At 37.3% G+C, this 18,791-nt stretch overlaps 1 protein-coding gene across 1 annotated transcript in view; it reads right to left on the minus strand.

The window, feature by feature from the left end:
* Positions 1 to 18,791, minus strand: part of LOC123874048 (dorsal root ganglia homeobox protein-like) — a 98,523-nt gene that overhangs the window by 34,950 nt on the left and 44,782 nt on the right. The window contains exons 6-8 of the mRNA XM_045919207.1: positions 6,489 to 6,602; positions 5,855 to 6,006; positions 4,582 to 4,689 (exon numbers count right to left, since the gene is read on the minus strand). Of these exons, the coding sequence (XP_045775163.1) occupies positions 4,582 to 4,689; positions 5,855 to 6,006; positions 6,489 to 6,602 (374 nt within the window). The remainder of the gene's footprint in view (positions 1 to 4,581; positions 4,690 to 5,854; positions 6,007 to 6,488; positions 6,603 to 18,791) is intronic.

Consider the following 18,791-nt stretch of genomic DNA (forward strand, 5'->3'; position numbering starts at 1 on the left):
TTGGGTCGATTTCGGTCCAGTAAGTTAGTTATTGCGAACGCGCTCGCTAACACCACTGTACGACTTAATTCTATATCTGCCCTAACGTCATTTGTGATGGGCGAGCTTTGGGCGTAATTAGATAACACATAGACTATCATCGAAAAAACCTTGAAATAGACTGTTTTCTATAAAGTGGATCTTTCAGACCTTGCCCAGATGCAGATCCAGAAATCCGCTGTGATGTTTTACAGTGCAACTGTCCGTCTTGTGTCGTAACGCCTTTAGCTTTTGCCTGTCACCTATGAGGAGAAAAGATGCAAATGCCCAACACGTCTTACGTACCTTATCTACATAGCCACCTACTAGTATTTTCCTTTTTCCGTCTGCTTATAAGTAGGTATATAGGTATTTGTTGCGAGTGTGAATGGGCAAGGAAGGAGTTAGGAGGTAAACAAAGATGGCCGCGCGTCCGGCGGAAGCACGCTAATGCGACGACGAGCCTGGATTATGGCGCGGACTTATCGCCATGTGTGAATGCGAACCATTTGTATTTACTAACTAGTTACAAAAACTGTTAGAATAGAACCTTGAGTATTTGTAAAAGAAAAGAGCATTATTTGCTTGATATTATAAATGCGACTGTAACTGACTAATAGAATCAGTCTTACAATATAAATAACCAGCATAAACTTTTTCTAACTCGTCAGTTCTTCCTTAAATCCTATAAAGAGGATTATAATCATTAATTTAAAAAAGTTATGACAGTCACTCGAGCCGCTTGTTAAGAGATATAATTAATTAATCAACCATATCACAACTTGAACTCCTAAAGTTGTTAAGTGGAACGAACTTAACCCTAAATTATTGGCAAGTAAGCCCTCTCGATTCGATTTAAGTGAATCTTTGGGAGTTTAACAAACTTGTACTGTCATGGCGACGTTCAGCGTATCCATACTATCCGATCCGACATCGGTAAACTTAAACTATCGTTAGTGCATCTACTTGAAACATAAAGAGTACTCAAGACAGCTAACGTAACTAGTGCGTTAGCGTGAATTTACGATTTGGTACGGAGGGGGAAAATCGACATTTGACTACCCCACACACATTGGACAGGATAACGTGACTCCTGTGTCAAGTTTCAAAGCAAAGGAAGCTTTCACTACCCATATACCTAATATTAGATCACAATGGATTGGAGATGGTTAATGTGATGCAGGAACTCAAGGATTAGGTATTTACTATTTACCTAGTAATTTGACTATCATTTCTCACTAACTCCTAGTTAAACTTAAATTTCAAAATCTTTTGAGTTTGGTTAATTCTTATTGCCCTGGTTTCATACTTACTAGAAATTTTAATAGTTTCGTAAGGTAAAAGATATCAGATCGGATAGCGTGATATAGTTCTTAAAAGTTTCTATTTAATTTGTTTCGACACTGAATATAGTCAAATTAACTTGTAACTTGATCAAATTCAAAAGTTTAGTATTAATTTCTTAATTAGAATTTAAGCAAATGACCCTTTCTAGCGAAGCTAATCGTTTAATTCGTTTTCTTTAATTTTACTAGTAATAAAGCAAGCTGTGGCAATCACTTAGTGGGTCTACAATATAGCAATAATATGTAATTACATTATTTTTGTACTGCTAAAATTTATTGTAACCTGTTAATTGTCCATTTAATAAAAATAAAAATAAAATAAGTGTGAAAGTTTCGCGCCACAGAACCCTTATACCATCACTTCGTTGTCTGTCTGCGTGTCGTGTCTGTCTGTGTTGCCTGTTAAGATCACATCAAGGGAATCAAAAACTAAAGGGTATTTCCCGCTGACCTAGAATCGTGAAATTTAACGGGTAGCACAAGTAAAGGGAAAAATCTGTGAATGAATCTATGACGTAAAAAAGGGTTTTCAGAAATGGCGGGTAAGTTAGCAAATCACAATAAATCAAATAAGGCCTCATTCATACGAGAGCTTTTTTAACGTCCGTTAAAAAAGCGTTCAAATATAACAAATGCATTCCCAAGAATCTGTTCACACGACAACGTTTTTAACGCGTACAACGTTAGGTAATGCCCGCCAACGCCGCGTTTTATCAACGCTTTTATAACGCTCGTGTGAATTAGGGCTAAGTGGGTTTCATCAGTCAGTACAGAAAATATTCCTTTTTATTATCCAAACAAATTGATAGACAGTGATTGAAAGCTCCTATTCATTACAAATTTGGGTCACTCATCGTCGGAGGCCACGAGGATTCCATCGAATTGAGGTGTCAGCGGCCGCGCCAGAGGTCAGCCTAATTTATTTTATGATCACCAATACTTTAAGTTTAGTAGCTCCTCTATGATGGGGTTTTTAATTGAGATGTAGCTGTCTGTGATTATTAAAATATGAGTTTTATACGGCAGTTGGGCGTTTACGACTGCCATTGTAAACTACACAAAGTGGATACGCAAAGGATAATGGATTATTATTGGATTTTGTACGTTGTTACGCAAAACCGATACAATCCAAAGTTATTCTTGATACTAAACTTTAAATACAATACAAGACTTACTCTATGTGGGTTGGATCCGTTTTGCATAACTACATCCAATTTTTCCACTAAGAGAAACATAAATGAACTAGGTGACATACTTATACCTTATGAAATTTTAATAATCGGCAAACGCTTATTTGAATCAAATTGCCTTATTATTTTTCTCTCATTATTATCATATTTAAAAAAAAACACGAAAATAAAATTACAGGAACAACAAAATATAAAATATTAGAAACAACAGAAATAAAAAATAACAGAAACCAGAAACAACTGAAAAATAATGTGACGGAAAACACCTTAATTATATTACTGTCAACCATTTTGGTGGGTACCTCCTTATTTAACAGAGTAGAATAGACTAGAATAAAATATAAGCACAAACATACATTGAGAGTTGGATAAATCATTTTAAAATCATTGTTAACAAGATCCTCACAGATCAATTTATAAATAAATTGTTCTCGTTGTCTGTGGTTGAGCCCATAAACACATATTAAAAGCTATGAAGCTAAACTATTCCATAAATTAAACGCGAAAAATTCCTCTATCGCCGCCATTACTCCAACCCGCTCATTTACGAACATCAGCGCAACATAATTACTGTTCATTAGACTAACGCTCGCAGTAGCCTTAATGAAGTAATTGCTGTACCCGTACATCCATCCTAAAACCTTCCAAGCAAATGTATCCCCTATTATCATCCTACGAACATTTAATTTTCCCTTCATATTTTACTTGTAAAGAGTACACGTAAATACAAAAATATTGCAAGCTATTTTATCTCTTGTGACTGTACTTCTTAGTGCTAATTTAGGATGAAGAATTAAGGTTATTTGGTAGACTGTACAGCTGCCGTCGTCATAACTCGACCACCAGCTATGACGACACACGCTACGGAATTGAGTATGATTCATTTTGGTCCAGTAATTAAATTGGTAATTGTATCTCGCGTTTGAGTTTGTAAGACATTCGAGAAATGAGCATGTGGTATGTCTATACTCTACCATCAAATTAAAAGGATGATTTCCATCATTTTCCTCGTTATTAGTTGATCCAATGTTTCTTTTTTCTTTCTTGATCCATAATTAGGTACAATTCGTCAATATAATAATGGCTAAGAACTTAAAAGAATCATTATATTTCTTAAACATTCTTAAAGCACAAGGATGAATGGGGTTCCATGTTCAGCGTAAAATATGTAAGTACATGACAATAACAACACATAGTTCAAGCAACGCTTTAAAACGAAAATGTATACATTATATATATAAATTTTCACTAATACATAACAACATTGCAGTTTCTAGAATTAAAAGCTGTATCTGTGATTTACCAGATTTCTTTAAAAATGTTTAGTTTTAAGTTTAATTTTTAATCGCCTACCTACATATTTTTAAGGTCATCTAGCCAATCCACGATAAAACATAGAGTTTGATTAGTTAATATTTAAATGAAAACTAAACTACGTTTGTATGGGGAGCTCTGGGGAGCACGCCAGGGAAACTTCTCTTAAAGTCTTAAGGCCGATTCACACCAAGCACGTACACGTGACCCGTGCGTAGTGACGCGCGTAAACCCGTAACACACCGGGTTACGCATACGTCCACGCTTTAAGCAAGCGATGTGCCATGTTTCATACAGTTCCATACATAACAACGCAATGGTACGCGCTATGCTTACGCAACGCTTACGCAGCCTGTGTGAACGAGCTATTAACCGATACGTTAACCCTTGCACACCACGCAGCTACCTCAGGATCCGTTTCAGTTTGCTGGTAGGCCTTCTATTATTAAATTAAAGATAGCTTTGACACGAAGAATGTCAGTTAGGTCCGAAGTTAGGTAGGTACCTAAGACCTACTCTATATCAACACTACGATAGTACTCACTGTACACAAGTCCTCGGCAACCTGGGCGGTCTACTTGGCTTCTGGAGCGAGCTTGGATGGCTGGAGTGAAGACTTCGGCGGGGAGGGGCAACACACGCACAACAGACGGAAACCTTTAAGTGCGGAAACCAGCCCAGAGAGAAGAAGAGAAGAAGAGAAGAGTACTCACTGGTCAAAAGGTGAGAAGAGATGGTGAGGTGGGCGCGGGTCTGGCGCCGCGTCCCTGGACCCCGTGCTGCCGACGGAAGGTGCTGGCGAAACACAATTCACGTCCGACCTGCAGATCATACGATCACTCAATGAAATCAAGTAGATAATTGAAAAAAGTAAAACATATAGAACGAACTTTGCGTGCTTAAAGTTGCAGGTAAGTAATTGTTTTTTTTGTTAAATCTGACTGGAAAGCGCTCCAAGGGGGTGCCGTGCGTTGCGTAGACGAGAGCCGGCACAGACGGGGTCCATACTTGTATAGTTTAACTAACTTGTTACAAATAACTACAAACTTGACATTGGCTAATCTTTGTAAAGCCAGACTAGAGAGAAAAAAAAGACACGGATTTTTTTCTAGGTGGTCTAATATATTTCATGACATCGATAATAATTCACCAACATGTACCTACTGACAGTAGAATTTACGTAAGCATTTTGCTCGGGTTTGAAAACCCTTCCACAGTCTGCTTCGTAACACCATGATCCAGCAAATCTGCAGTTGTAGTTATTTTTTTTTATTTTTTTATATTTTTAATCTGAACCGCTAGGTATAGAACGCGCTTCCTGCATCAGTTTTTCCCTACACTTTTAATCTGGGTACCTTCAAGTCAAGAGTGAATAGGCATCTTCTAGGTAAACGCGCTCCATCTTAGGCTGCATCATCACTTGCTAGCAGGTCAGGAAAAACGAAGTAACTAACTAAGTGTGAATAAGCCTCATAACCACTATAATCCATCAGGACTTGTGGTATACCTACTGAATAAGAAAAATCTACTACCTTTTTCTAAATCTGTAAAAAGCCTCCAGCCATTCCAGATCATTATAGAATAGAATAGATTTTTATTCAAATAAACTTTTAAAAGTGCTTTTGAATCGTCAAATAATTTACCACTGGTTCGGAATGCCGTTCCTACCGAGAAGAACCAGCAAGAAACTCGGCGGTTGCTCTTTTCAATTGTTCAATTTACAATAATATTCTATACTATACAAGCAATTGCAGACCCGCGCATTGCTGGAGCGAGTCAAATCCATGCTTTTTTATCATTTACATAATCTTCGATTGTGTAATATGCTTTTTCCAGGAGCATACTTTTAATGGATTTTTTTAACTTTGGTAAAGGCAAGTCTAATATTGACTGTGGAATACAGTGACTGCTGGCCATCCATATCACTGAGAACCGAAAAACCCTGATAGATTCTTGTTTATCTTCACGCCCTTACATACTACTAACCTGTCAAGCCTTGGAGATCTGGTTGGAGACCGGTGTGGAGATCGTCGAGGGGAACCTGGCGTGACAGGGGGTGAGGCTCGAGGGGATACTCCAGCACCAGACATTGGAGATGCATCTCCCGATCCTCGCGACATGCCGCATTCTGAGGAACCCTGAAAATTAAGAAAAATGGATGAAGACACATGAAATATAACATACCTATAAATCTACATTCTTTTAAAACAAAGTCCATTGAATTAAAACCTCCTTTTATCAAACAAGTACCTAACTGACTGCAAATAAGCATCGTCTCTCAACATTAATAGTCTATTCGACGCAATCTCTTAGTCAAGCTACTAAAGATTAGATTTCTTCTGTTCGTTTGAGTTTTGAGTTCATTAAAATGATTTTTCATAATATTCTCAGTGATGGTCATTTAAAAGATAGTATAAGTAACAGTCATTGTATTCAAAATGCAGCTTGGTCCAAATAAAAGCCTTCAACAAACCTATAAGTACTTCAAATTCTAAACGAATTCTTAAAAAGACTAAACCTAAGCAGGTAGAACTTGCTTAGGTTTGGTAGTGGAGTCCATAAAAAGTGACCGGCTTAATATTTATTTCAGTAAAGAAATGGTAAGTCAACAACTAGTTACCTTATCATCGGACGGGTCTCTTTTCGCCATCGCCTCAACACCTTCCCGTTTTCTTTGTTCCTCTTTCAACCTCTCCGCTTTCCGCCATTTCGCTCTCCGATTTTGAAACCACACCTGTGAAAATAATGAAAAATTAGGCATCCATTTGTGTACTAAGCTGCATCACCTGGCCTGAGAGACGTGTGGCCAAGCTGAGACAGCCTTGATTGAGCTGGGTTAGCAATGTTCATCAAAGACAGGTTGGATGACCAACTTTTGACCTCTGATTTTAACCTTTTCGTTTCCTTCGTACATCAGAAAGAAGTTGCGTTGAGACGTCATCGTCAATTTTAGTAATTATAGATATCTGATATCCTTAAGTAGGTAATAGGTTACTTAAGGATAGGTACCAATTAGTACTAGGTTGCCTGGAAGAGATCACAAAGTGATAAGGCCGCCTGTACACCCTAATCTGTAAATAATGTTCAATTTTCTTATGTTATTTGTACATAGGTATTTACTTAATTTGTGTGTAATGAAGATTTTTTTATTTAAGTACTTACTGTTATTACTAACATAGATAGTAATAATTAAATCTAAGAAAAGGGGTCACAACCCCTCGCAATGTGAAATACGAAAAGTGAGAAAGAAAGAGAACTTGTAACTTGTCAAATCATATTAACCTGTTATTGAATTAACAAATGGTACAATTTCGAAGAAACCATAACCCGTAATCCTTAATAGTAGAGCTGTCAACACGAGGCTCTAATAATACATCATTACAACCCCATTTCGTTGGTATTATAACTCAAAGATTACCCATCACACGACCATAAGGGAGTGAACCCTATACCAACTCACTTGAACTCTATATACATAAACAATACAAGCTACGGTAGGTCCACTTAAATTGGATGATAAGTAATCAACGCCAGATTAAAAGAGCTTTGTTTTGCTACAAGTGGTATGCTACGAGCGGTCAAGTTATATTGGCTGGTCTGCTAGTTAGGTAGACGCGGAAGCGAGCCATATTTGCTGTGCAATTTTCGCAATTTGCTTTTAATAAGCCTTCTGGTGTGTGAGTGCTATGAAATCTCATAGCGATGGTGTCGAAATTTTAGTAGATTGGACACGATGTATAAACTAAATAATTTCGGCTGGTAGCTACAAAGTTAGAACTAGGATAGTTAGACCGAATTTTGTTGCTTTCTATTGGTAATTAGACCCTGTGATTAGACCTGATTGTAGACTTCTTTTACGAAGCTTGGCGTGATGACAACTGTATGACAGGATGGCATATAGACGCGCGCGTACGTGTGTTCGATTTATAATACAAGAAGTTGCTTGAAGTAAGTACTACAAAGACGCACTCGGGGCACGAGTGTGGCGAGCGTGACTTTAGTTACCACTTTCTAGGGTTCCGTACAAAAAGGGTGCCAACAACACCCTATTACTAAGCCCCCACTGTCCACCCGTCTGTCTGTCTGTCAGCGGGCTGTATCTCATAAACCGTAATTTATGAGATAACGGTAAAAGTTGAAATTTTCACAGAGCATGTATTTCTATTGCTGCTAAGTAGCTATAACTAACAAATAATAAAATAATAAAATCAAGATGGCGAATTTCGAAATGGCAGCCATGCAAATTAAAAAGAACACAGCGTTGTATCTTGTATATGGTGGTACGGGGCCCAGTGTGTGCATCCGATTCGCACACACTAGAGTTTTTAGAAGCTGCGGTGGAACTGGACAGGTTTCCGTCATTTTATCTTTCAGGTTTTGCGCCTCAAAATTTGAGCTACATCTATATATTTTATTTAATCTATGACGCTCTGAGACTCTACCATCCCTTAACAGCGGTAAGCTAATTTAGTTAAAATAATAATCCGCCCATAATCCGGGGCGCACTAATAGTTTTTATCTCTTACGAGGGTGGAATTAATATTTCAACACTCTGGGACCCCCTCGACTCGCGCGATCTTTATTGTTATTAGCGAATTGTGAAGTGTTTTTGAGACTCGTGGAAATGAATTACTATTTCAAAACTCCCGGACCTCTAACTTTTTTGAGTTATATCCGTTGTGAGCTTAAATATCAGTACTTCGATTCCGCAAACCTGTATCAATCATTACCTATTACAATCGCAATTGTTGTCGCAAAAGTGAGTGAGTATCAACCAATCAGAGGTGATTGCTTTAACGGTGAAGGAAAACGTACAGTGCCTGGCAGGAAATATTGTACATAGGCCTTTAGAAAGAGATAGCGATTTCGTAGAGCGTTGTCTCTGTCGTTGAGACCGACAAAACGTCACATAGGTATAAGTGACAGAGACAACGCTCTACGAAGCGAAATCTCTTTCTAAAGGGCGATGTACAATAATTCCTGCCAGCCACTGTAGGCCTGTGCACGCCTGAAAGTGCCTGAGAGATCTCCCAAAATGAAATCTACCAATCCGCATTCAACCCAACCCAATTTGGTCTAACCAATTCACAGACTTACACCGGGTAAGTCTGCGAATGGGTTAGACCCGTCCGAATCTGAGAAGCATCGATGCTGAGAAGAGATCAATGCAGAGACCACCGACGATGGGAAGGGATGATGACAATTTGAAACGGTTAGTTGTAATAACGGTTTATTCATACTTTTTTAATTTACAAATATGTACTTTAACTTTCAACAAAACAGAGAAAGCACGAGAAAACATTAGCTCCACAGTAACATAATAGTTCAATCTAAGCATCTTAAGGACACATACCGATCGTTTAAAATAAATCAAATACGTAGGTAACCTTATTTTAAATTTTTAATAAAACAAGTGTAAATTAAAAATTTATAACACCCCCGACGATCCAAAGTATCTGCGTTTTCAAAACATCATTTTCAAATAAATAATTATGTATCTAGGTAACGTCCATCTTGACAGCTTGACATTTGTCTATTGACATAATATTATGAACCTAACGGTTATCTAACCTTCTTTTCTACAAGAAAACTAGAAAAGAGCTGATAACTCTTAAACGGCTGAACCAATTTTTTTTAGATTATAGCTAAGAACACTCTCGATCAAGCCACCTTTCAAACAAAAAAAACTAAATTAAAATCGGTTCGTTCGTTTAGGCGCTACGATGCCACAGACAGATACATAGATACATAGATACACAGAAACACAGATACACAGATACACAGACACACAGATACACAGATACACACGTCAAACTTATAACACCCCTCTTTTTGGGTCCCCCGACCACAGTAGATTGAAAAAATATCTCTTCAATAGGTAAGTAACTGATTTATCCCGCGTTTGACAAGGTTGTTACCTCTAAAAACACATGTCACAATATACGACCGTGTCACTTTTAACTAACATCAACCACGTTAGGAAGACACCCTCCTCCCCTAGCCGTTTCCACTTAAAGCACGTGAACGGTGGATCCTAATAAATTGTTATGGACCAACCTAAATTTGCCGTATTATAGCCAACAAGTCGTTAGATACACAAACGAATTTAAACCTTGAGTTGTATACATTAAGGTTGGTTTTTAGTTAATTTGGGTATATCTAAGGGGTGTTACAGAACAGTAGGGGTTCGGTAATTGCCTACTGTTCGTAAGCGAGGATTGTTTGCGTTTGTTACACAGTAGATCGAGTGCCGAGTTAAATAATAACAAATGTATTGTTTGCAATGTGTAATGAGCTTTAGCGGGCGGTCTCGCAATTGCTTCTTTTATAAAGGTGCCACAATAGATTGGTGGGTAATTGCCGTCTATTGTGCGAGTGGCGAAAAAACGCGGCTGTTATAGAACAACTTGCTTTGGAGCTATGGGGAGGTTCTAACAAATAGACATACGTATACCTACAGGCTAAATACTCGTAGAAGATATTTGAGATTAGATGATGGCCGCGATTTCGGCCGCCACCGTTCTTTAAAAATCCTATGGGAACTTTTTGATTTTCCGGGGGAAAAGTAGCTTATGTCAGTCCCCGGGATATTAGCTATCTCAATCTTTGTAATAAATAGATAATGCCTTTCCAAAAAACGGTCTAAAAAATAAAAATTTCACATTTGAAAATGGTACTATACAGCTACCACGTTGAATTTTTGAAAAAAAAATAATTTGCCATGCCACTCGGGATGATCATGTAAGGATCCTAACGATACCCCATACATTCAAATCTATTCAGGCATTTAAAACTTTGGTGGAATAAAAAACATAGGTGACAACATGAACCCTGAAAATACATAACACTCTCGCTGCCGAAAATCATACTTAATATTATAAAGGCGAAAGTTTGTATGTGTGTGTGTGTGTGTGTGTGTGTGTGTATGTTTGTTACTCCTTCACGCAAAAACTACTGAACGGATTTGGCTGAAATTTAGAATGGAGATAGATAATATCTTGGATTAGCACATAGGCTACTTTTTATCCCGGAAAATCAAAGAGTTCCCACGGGATTTCGAAAAACTTAAATCCACGCGGACGAAGTCGCGGGCATCGGCTAGTATGAAATAAAACTGCTGAAACTGGTTAAGGATCTACATTTACTGGATAACAATCACACTAATATTATAAAGGCGAAAGTTTGTATGTGTGTGTGTGTGTGTGTGTGTGTGTGTGTATGTTTGTTACTCCTTCACGCAAAAACTACTGGACGGATTTGGCTGAAATTCGGAATGGAGATAGATAATATCCTGGATTAGCACATAGGCTACTTTTTATCCCGGAAAATCGAAGAGTTCCCACGGGATTTCGAAAAACCTAAATCCACGCGGGCGAAGTCGCGGGCATCGGCTAGTATTTCAATAACTACGACAAACTACTTCATATTTAAAAAGCATATTGATTTTTCCAAAAAGTCAGTGTCCTCGGGATGATATTGTAAGGATTCTTCAAATCCCCATACATGCAAACCTGTCCAGGTATTTCGAAGTTTTGGTGGAATGAAGAAATTCGCATACATACATACATGATCATGAACAAAACAGTATACTTCTTTTTTTAGGCAGTCTGGTAAAAATATCTTCTCAGTTCAGGGACATATTATTAACAAAATTATAAATGTCATCAACGGAAAACAGAGTTAGCAACTGATTCCGTATTCACACAAGTCGCGAACTCGCCACTTTATGAAGCATTAAAACTTAAAACCTGCATCACCTACTTAAAAGTTAAAAGTTAACTGACACGGTAATCGCGTCAGCGTGCCGTAATGTTTTAAAACACTTCATACGGAGTTTGCGTGAAAGTTAACTTTGTCTGCCGAAAATTTTAAAGAAAACTGCTAAGAAACTGTTTAAGGGTCTACATTTACTGGATCCGATAGGATATTAAATATATCTGTCTAAGATAAAAGGTTACGACTTTAATAAAATTGAATTATCTTTATGTATAATTAGCGAGCATAGCCTAGTAGTTAAGACATTGGTCTCCTTTTCAAAGGGTCTGGGATTCAATTCCGGGCAGGCATCTCTTTTCGGCGCTATGTGCGTTTTAAGCAACTAAGTATCACTTGATTTAAAAGCGAAGGAAAACATCGTAAGGTAACAAACATACCTGCATGCCTGAGAATCCACCATAATGTTTTCAAAGGCGTGTAAAGTCTGTCAATCAACACTTGGCCAGCGTGACAGACTATGGCCTAAACTAAACCCTTCTCATTCTGACAGGAGACCTGTTCTCAGTAGTGAATTGGGCGATGGGTTGATCATGATGAATTGATGGCTAAACATATTTGTAGGCAGTTAATAAACCAACCAACCACGATATCGTTCCGGTTAAATCAACGTCAGGGACGTCATAATATCGTATCGGATACAATAAAACACTCCTATATGTGATTCCGACGCTAAGTGACAGGTCGTGTGTCGAAAAGTTCTTGAGTTACCGCTAATGTATTGAAATTGCGAGTTTCTGCTACGATGAGCGAATGAATTTGATTGGCGTGATGTCGAGGTTATAAAGACTTTAAAAGCTGGTAAGTAGGTCCTTAATGGAAAAAAATAAAAACTGGTAAATAGGTCTTTAATAGGGAAAAAGTACGATTCCCGACAGGGATTCGGAATTTTACAATTTCTAAATCTCCGGTCTAGTCTGGTGAAGGCTTCGGCCGTGGCTAGTTACCACCCTATTGTCAAAGCCGTGCCGCCAATTGATTAAACCTTCCGGTACAATACCATGTAGAAACCAAAAGGTTATGGGTTAAATAAAAAAACTTCCAGATTAGCCCTCGCCCCTCTTCCATCTTAAACTGCATCATCACTTACTTACCATCAGGTGAGATTGTAGTCAAGGGCTTGTATCTGAATTTAAAAAAATCTAGGTATTTATAAAAGTTATACTTAAGTAAATTGTACTTGCGTAGATATATACAGTATTGATTATAGTACATAATGCTAAGTAAAACGCCACAGATTTTACCTAAATTGATGTTTAAACACGTGCCGGGTGGCACAAGACCGTGGCGTATGAAAGTCCCTACAAGAGACTATTTCCAGGTGTGGGTATCAGATCCATCGGTTGATAATGATGATAATGAGGTACCAAACAAGGAACTTTTAGAACTTACTGCTGGCTAGGACCGAGGAATTACCATAAGCATATTCAAAAAAGTATCTAAGAATCTAGAGAATTTTCGGAAATGCGAAACATATTTCAAAGTCTATTCCATCTTATCGTTGTTGAGTCAATTTGAAATAGATTATACTCGAAACTAAATAGGGTTCCGCCGAGCATTAAGGATTAAGGAGAAGTAATTTTCCACTAATGTGGTCTTCCAATTTTAGTTGTAGTTTGTCTTGGATTGGATTTTCGTCTTGTGAAGGATCGCCTGCGATTTATAGTGGGTTTCATTTTTATTGAATACAGGTTTAGGCTAACAGTGCTTTGTTGCTCGTATCATCATTTCTAAATTGTTAGTCTAATTTAAAAAAATGACAGTCAGTCAGTGGGGATTGCAGACAGAAGTGAACTACCGAAAGCTTATTGATAGGTACTTCCATTATAAGTTAAACCCGTTGAACCTTAATAGGAACAAATTTTAAAAGCTTATAAAACAAACATGTCGTTGACGCGATCTTGTGTCCTTGTGTGGTGTGACCTTGTGTGTGTGTGTGTGTATGTAACGTTGTGAAAGCGTTACAAAGTTTTGACCCATCCAAAAATCGCCTTTGGGCCTTCAGAAACGCTAATCTAAAAACTCTCAAAATATATGTTTAAGCAATAGGTAACTTAATAAATATAATATAGGTACGTTTGTTCACGTTTTAGATTAACAAGTATATTCCCAAGATAACATTACACAATAAATTATCTCTACTCGGTAAATAATCCGCAAATACGGAGCATCCGATTAAAATTTCCTCATCTCCTTCTCGGATGCTTAGCTCCTTAAGACGTTCGCAGAAGATAATTAGCGAATAAACATGTTAGCTACAATATACGTTCCATTTTACGGGAATTACGCCACTCTCAACGCGGAATCTAATTACTTAGCGGTTGCGAGCTAAGAAACATGTAGTGGATACGACTATTCCACTGTGTAGAAGAAATATAGACATGGCGACTTCGGAAAAACTTCTAGAAATACAAAGTAATTATCTACAGCCCGTTCAAATGTGACGTTCTGTTCGAAGTCAGATACAAATAGCTACAACATTTCAAAACTCTATATCACTGGAAAAGCTAGCACACAGACAGACAACTTCTGTATTTATAATAAGTATTAATATAGGTAATATGGATACTGGATAGGATATGAAAGTAACTAGAGTCTCGCGCATTGCTGGGGCGAGCTGCAGGTCAAATCCACGCTCTTTTATGGTGTTAGAAATATGTACCTCATCCAATATTTCTTAGTAGCGCAACAAAAAGCTAAGGAGCTTCGGGTGTTCCGAGTATGTTAGTCGGATCAGGAAGATTTGCGTGATCCCCGCGGCGGATCAATTTACTCTTCACGTGATGAAAAACTTACTCCGCTACTTAGAGTTGTGTGTAGCTATGCTATACATTATTGATGATATTAACAGGGCTCTCTCCGTCACTCGTTTCATACAATCGTAGTTCCAAATTCATTTGAATATTAGGCAACCAAAGTCCATGAAATTTTGCAGACATATTCTAAAAACTAATATCTGTGTCTGTGGTGTTTTAGATTTTTCTAAAAATATTTAGTTTTAAAATTACAGTGGCTCAAAGATTTGTATGAAAATTTTTAAGACCGCGTAACTTTGATACCGAATATTTTACCAGAAATCTGGAAAACCACAGACATAGATATTAGTTTCTAGAATATGTCTGCAAAATTTCATGGACTTTGGTTGCTTAATATTCAAATGAAATTGGAACTAAGATTGTATGAAACGAGTGACGGAGAGAGCCCTCTTATAGTGAACCTAATGGGATAATATACCTATATGTTTTGGTATTGACAAAATTGTATTAGGTATATCATATTTACTTCATTTTGAGCAAGAAAATTAGTATGTATACCGTTAAATTCGACCTCATTGATAAACGATAATTTGTAATATGTAGGTTGCTTACGCGTTGAATTTGAACAAAAGGTGATGCAAAATTATATAGGATAGATTAAGAGACAATAGCTTATAAGATTTGATTATAATTACTGTTAGTTCGTATAAAGAGTCGATCATAAGCCTGCACCGAATAAAGACGTCGACCACAACGCCGTTGTCCATCATTTCAACACAACCAACAAGTTTAATATTTCAAAATACTTTTTTACTATTAAGATACAAGTAAGCCCTTGATGCGATCTTAAGCTGATGATTGCAGTCAAGATGGAAGTCAAAACTGAAATATACCTAGTTATATAGCTAGCTAGGTATATAGCTTAGCGCTTTAAAAACAGACACAGCTGAGAGATTGTCTCTAAACTGGAACTTGTGTCATTTTGATTTTTTTTTTAATAATACTAGCTGATGCCCGCGACTTCAGCCGCGTGGATTTAGGTTTTGAAATCCCGTGGAAACTCTTTGATTTTCCAGGTTAAAAGAAGCCTTTGTCACTCTCTAGGTCCTTAATTATATCCATGCAAAAAATTACGCTGATCCGTTGCTCCGTCGCTGCGTGATTGAAGGACAAACCAGCAAACCAACAAAAACATACAAACACACTTTCACATATCGTATTTATAATATTAATATGACTATAAGTATAAGTTAAGGAACTAGGCTGTGTGAATTTAAAAAGAATGTCTCATTAATTTAATCTTGAACAAAGTAAAATCGCAATTTCGTCGACAAAAATAAATTTAAAAACTTCTTCAAACGTGACTTCGAGAACAACAAAAACAAAGTGACATATTTCATTTTTATTTTACCCCCGATTTAATTTGCGAAGGGGATGATTGATAAAGAGCGACGAGTGCTCGGCGCGCGTCAAGTGGCAAATAATAACGAATAATCCGAAATATACCGATTTGAATATCGTAGTCAGACGCAGCGATTTATTTATTTATTTATTGACGACCAAAACAGATTACAATAATAACTTTAAACTAATTCTTAAATTGCTACATTTTGACCTTATTGCAATCCTATTCTCTAAAAGTTATACGTAAACGACAAACAATTAAAGTATTTTTATCAATAGCAAAATAAGCTTAACAGTTATCACTATCCATATCATAAATACGAAAGTGTCTTAGTTTCTTGGTTTGTTCTTCAATCACATCGTAACGTAGCAATTAAATCGATGTAAGTTTTGATTAAATTCATATAATTTTTTTATAAATAATTTTTTTAAATTCATATAATTTGATTAAATTCATATAATTGAAGACCTGGCTACATACATAGAGGCTAGTTTTTAGGGCACATAAACATGTTCTAAAAATTATAGTTACTTGTTAAAAATATGTTAAATACATCATCATCTAGGTGCCACATGCCACATTTGCGCAATAATTATATCGGGGTTGAATCACGTTCACACGGTGCTACGTAACTCGTAGCGGCCTACGCGGCATGGGGCGGCTACGCTCGCAATGTGGTCCCGTATATTTCAGGCAATTTAGGTTGTACAGGCACAGGGTAGGTCGATACGACGCATCGTTAGCAATTGTCGCACGGGCTAGGGTTGCACCTCTGCGCCCTGTGGCCAAACATTACTCCGTGTGACAATAATTGAACTGGATTAAATAACTCCCTTTATGATACAAGATCATCCTTTGATATTTATATTTAATGTATATTGTAGAAAGAGGGAGAAGTAAAAAGACAGGTTTTTTGTGAAACCGAAAGCGGAATTCTGCTGAAATGTGATATAATTAGTAATGTATTAGTAATGAATATATCGTAAACGAAACATCAAAGGATATAATGAAATTTCTCTAGATTTGTCTCTAGCCTATGACCAACTCAAAAGCCCTAAGAAAAAAAATTTGGAAAAAATAATCTTAAATAAAATTAAATGCCTTTATTTCGTACGTGTACCACTTATGATATGTCAGGAATCTATCACCAGTTTGGAAAGAAGATTCTACTGAGAAGAGCTGGCAAGGAACTCAGCAGTTACCTACCTACCATTTTCAAAAAACAAAATGTTACAATATGTAGATGTTATGTTATTACACTATCTTGTGGGCTGCTAAAAAGCCAATGGCTTCCATGCTATTTTGTCACTAAGAAATTCGTTAATTGAATAAATAAGTTATAGTATAATAATCTTTAATAATAAATAAAAAATGTCCCTCAATTTTCACGCTAAAACAATAAACAGCTCACGCTGTTGACAAAACACTTTAAAATTACAACTCAAGTACTACAAAGCACTTCGTAATAATTAACGGAGTATTACAGACAGCCCTTGAACTGCAATAGGGTTTGCACACTCCGCGCCCTTCGCGAGTGGCATTGTTGTGACACCCCTGTGCCTTTGTTGTTTATTGTGTTTACACGCCATTTGTCTCAGTTTTACAAAATATGGCATCGCGGCTTGTTGAATTTGTGTAAAATTAATAAAGTTTACACAAAATATAATGACACAGCTTTTCATCGCTCTCTTAGTGTGCTTGTGCTTAGGATGACCAATCAGCATTGAGCTATGCTGCGTTGCGATGTGTTCAGCTCAGCTAACTTTCTAGTACTATGTTTTTTCTACAAACAACACTATGCTGCGTGATGCGCTGTGTGACTGCGACAGCATGCACACAAAATAGATGGAAGATTCAGCGAGATGGGCAACGTGATGGCATTGTGAATCTACTTATAAGTATCTACTTACCAATTAATAAAATTGAAGTGTCTGTCTGTTTGAACGGGCTAATCTTCGGAATGGCTTAACCTATTTTGACGGGACTTTCACAGACAAGTAGAGGATTAACCAAGAAGTAACACAGGCTACTTTTTAACCGACTTTGAAAAATGGAGGAGTTGTGTTTTTCTACCTGTGTACACTGATATCACCGAGATTTCTGAACCGATTTGCGTAATTTTTTTAACGATAAAGAAACTTTGCGACGTTGTTCCATAAAAAATTTGGATTCCAACTCCTCAATCCTGATGCTGCAGGGGATCTGGCCAATCCACGCGGGCGAAGCTGCGGGCATCATCTAGTTTTAAATAAGTACATATCAAAAATTGCGGAACCGGCAGGATTCGACCCGCATCTTCTGGCAATCCTTAAGTGTAGGTAAAATGTTATACAAGAATTGGTAAGTGGGTGGATGAGAAAGGCGGAGGACCGTGTGTGGTGGCGCGCTCTCGGGAAGGCCTATGTCCAGCTGTGGACGCAAACAGGCTGGTTGATTGATTGAAAAAATTATAAATCCTCGCTATGTTTTAAACACAGGACAGCCGTACAAATCAAAGTCATTTATTTTGCATATTCTGGAAAAAGAGGAAACTAAGCACGTCACCCATTCTGTCGCAGAGTAGAGAATTCGAAACATCAAATACAGAAACGCGTAAAAATGAAAAGAAGAAAACTAAGAAAGTACCACTACCCCCACCTATAATGGTGTCCGGCGTGGAAAACTATCAAACCTTTTTTGACTTACTCTCTGGAAATCTTCCCGAAGCCTCATCAGATTTTACATTAAAAATGATGAACGCAAAGAATGTCAAAATAAACGCTAAAAATGAGGATGCCTACCGAAACTTGACAAAAGTTTTATCTCAAAATCAGTTTTTGTGGCATTCCTATGAGAATAAACAAGAAAGACCTATTCGTGTCATGGCTAAAAAATTGCCTGCCTCATGCCAGCCCAAAAGAATAATTGAAGACCTCCAAAGCAAAGGGTACAAAATAGAAAATGCAGTTAACAAACTAAGATGGCAGAATAAAGAGCCGCTTAATATGTT

Source organism: Maniola jurtina, chromosome 17 (genome assembly GCF_905333055.1).
Source record: "Maniola jurtina chromosome 17, ilManJurt1.1, whole genome shotgun sequence".
In the NCBI taxonomy this organism is placed as follows: Eukaryota; Metazoa; Arthropoda; class Insecta; order Lepidoptera; family Nymphalidae; genus Maniola; species Maniola jurtina.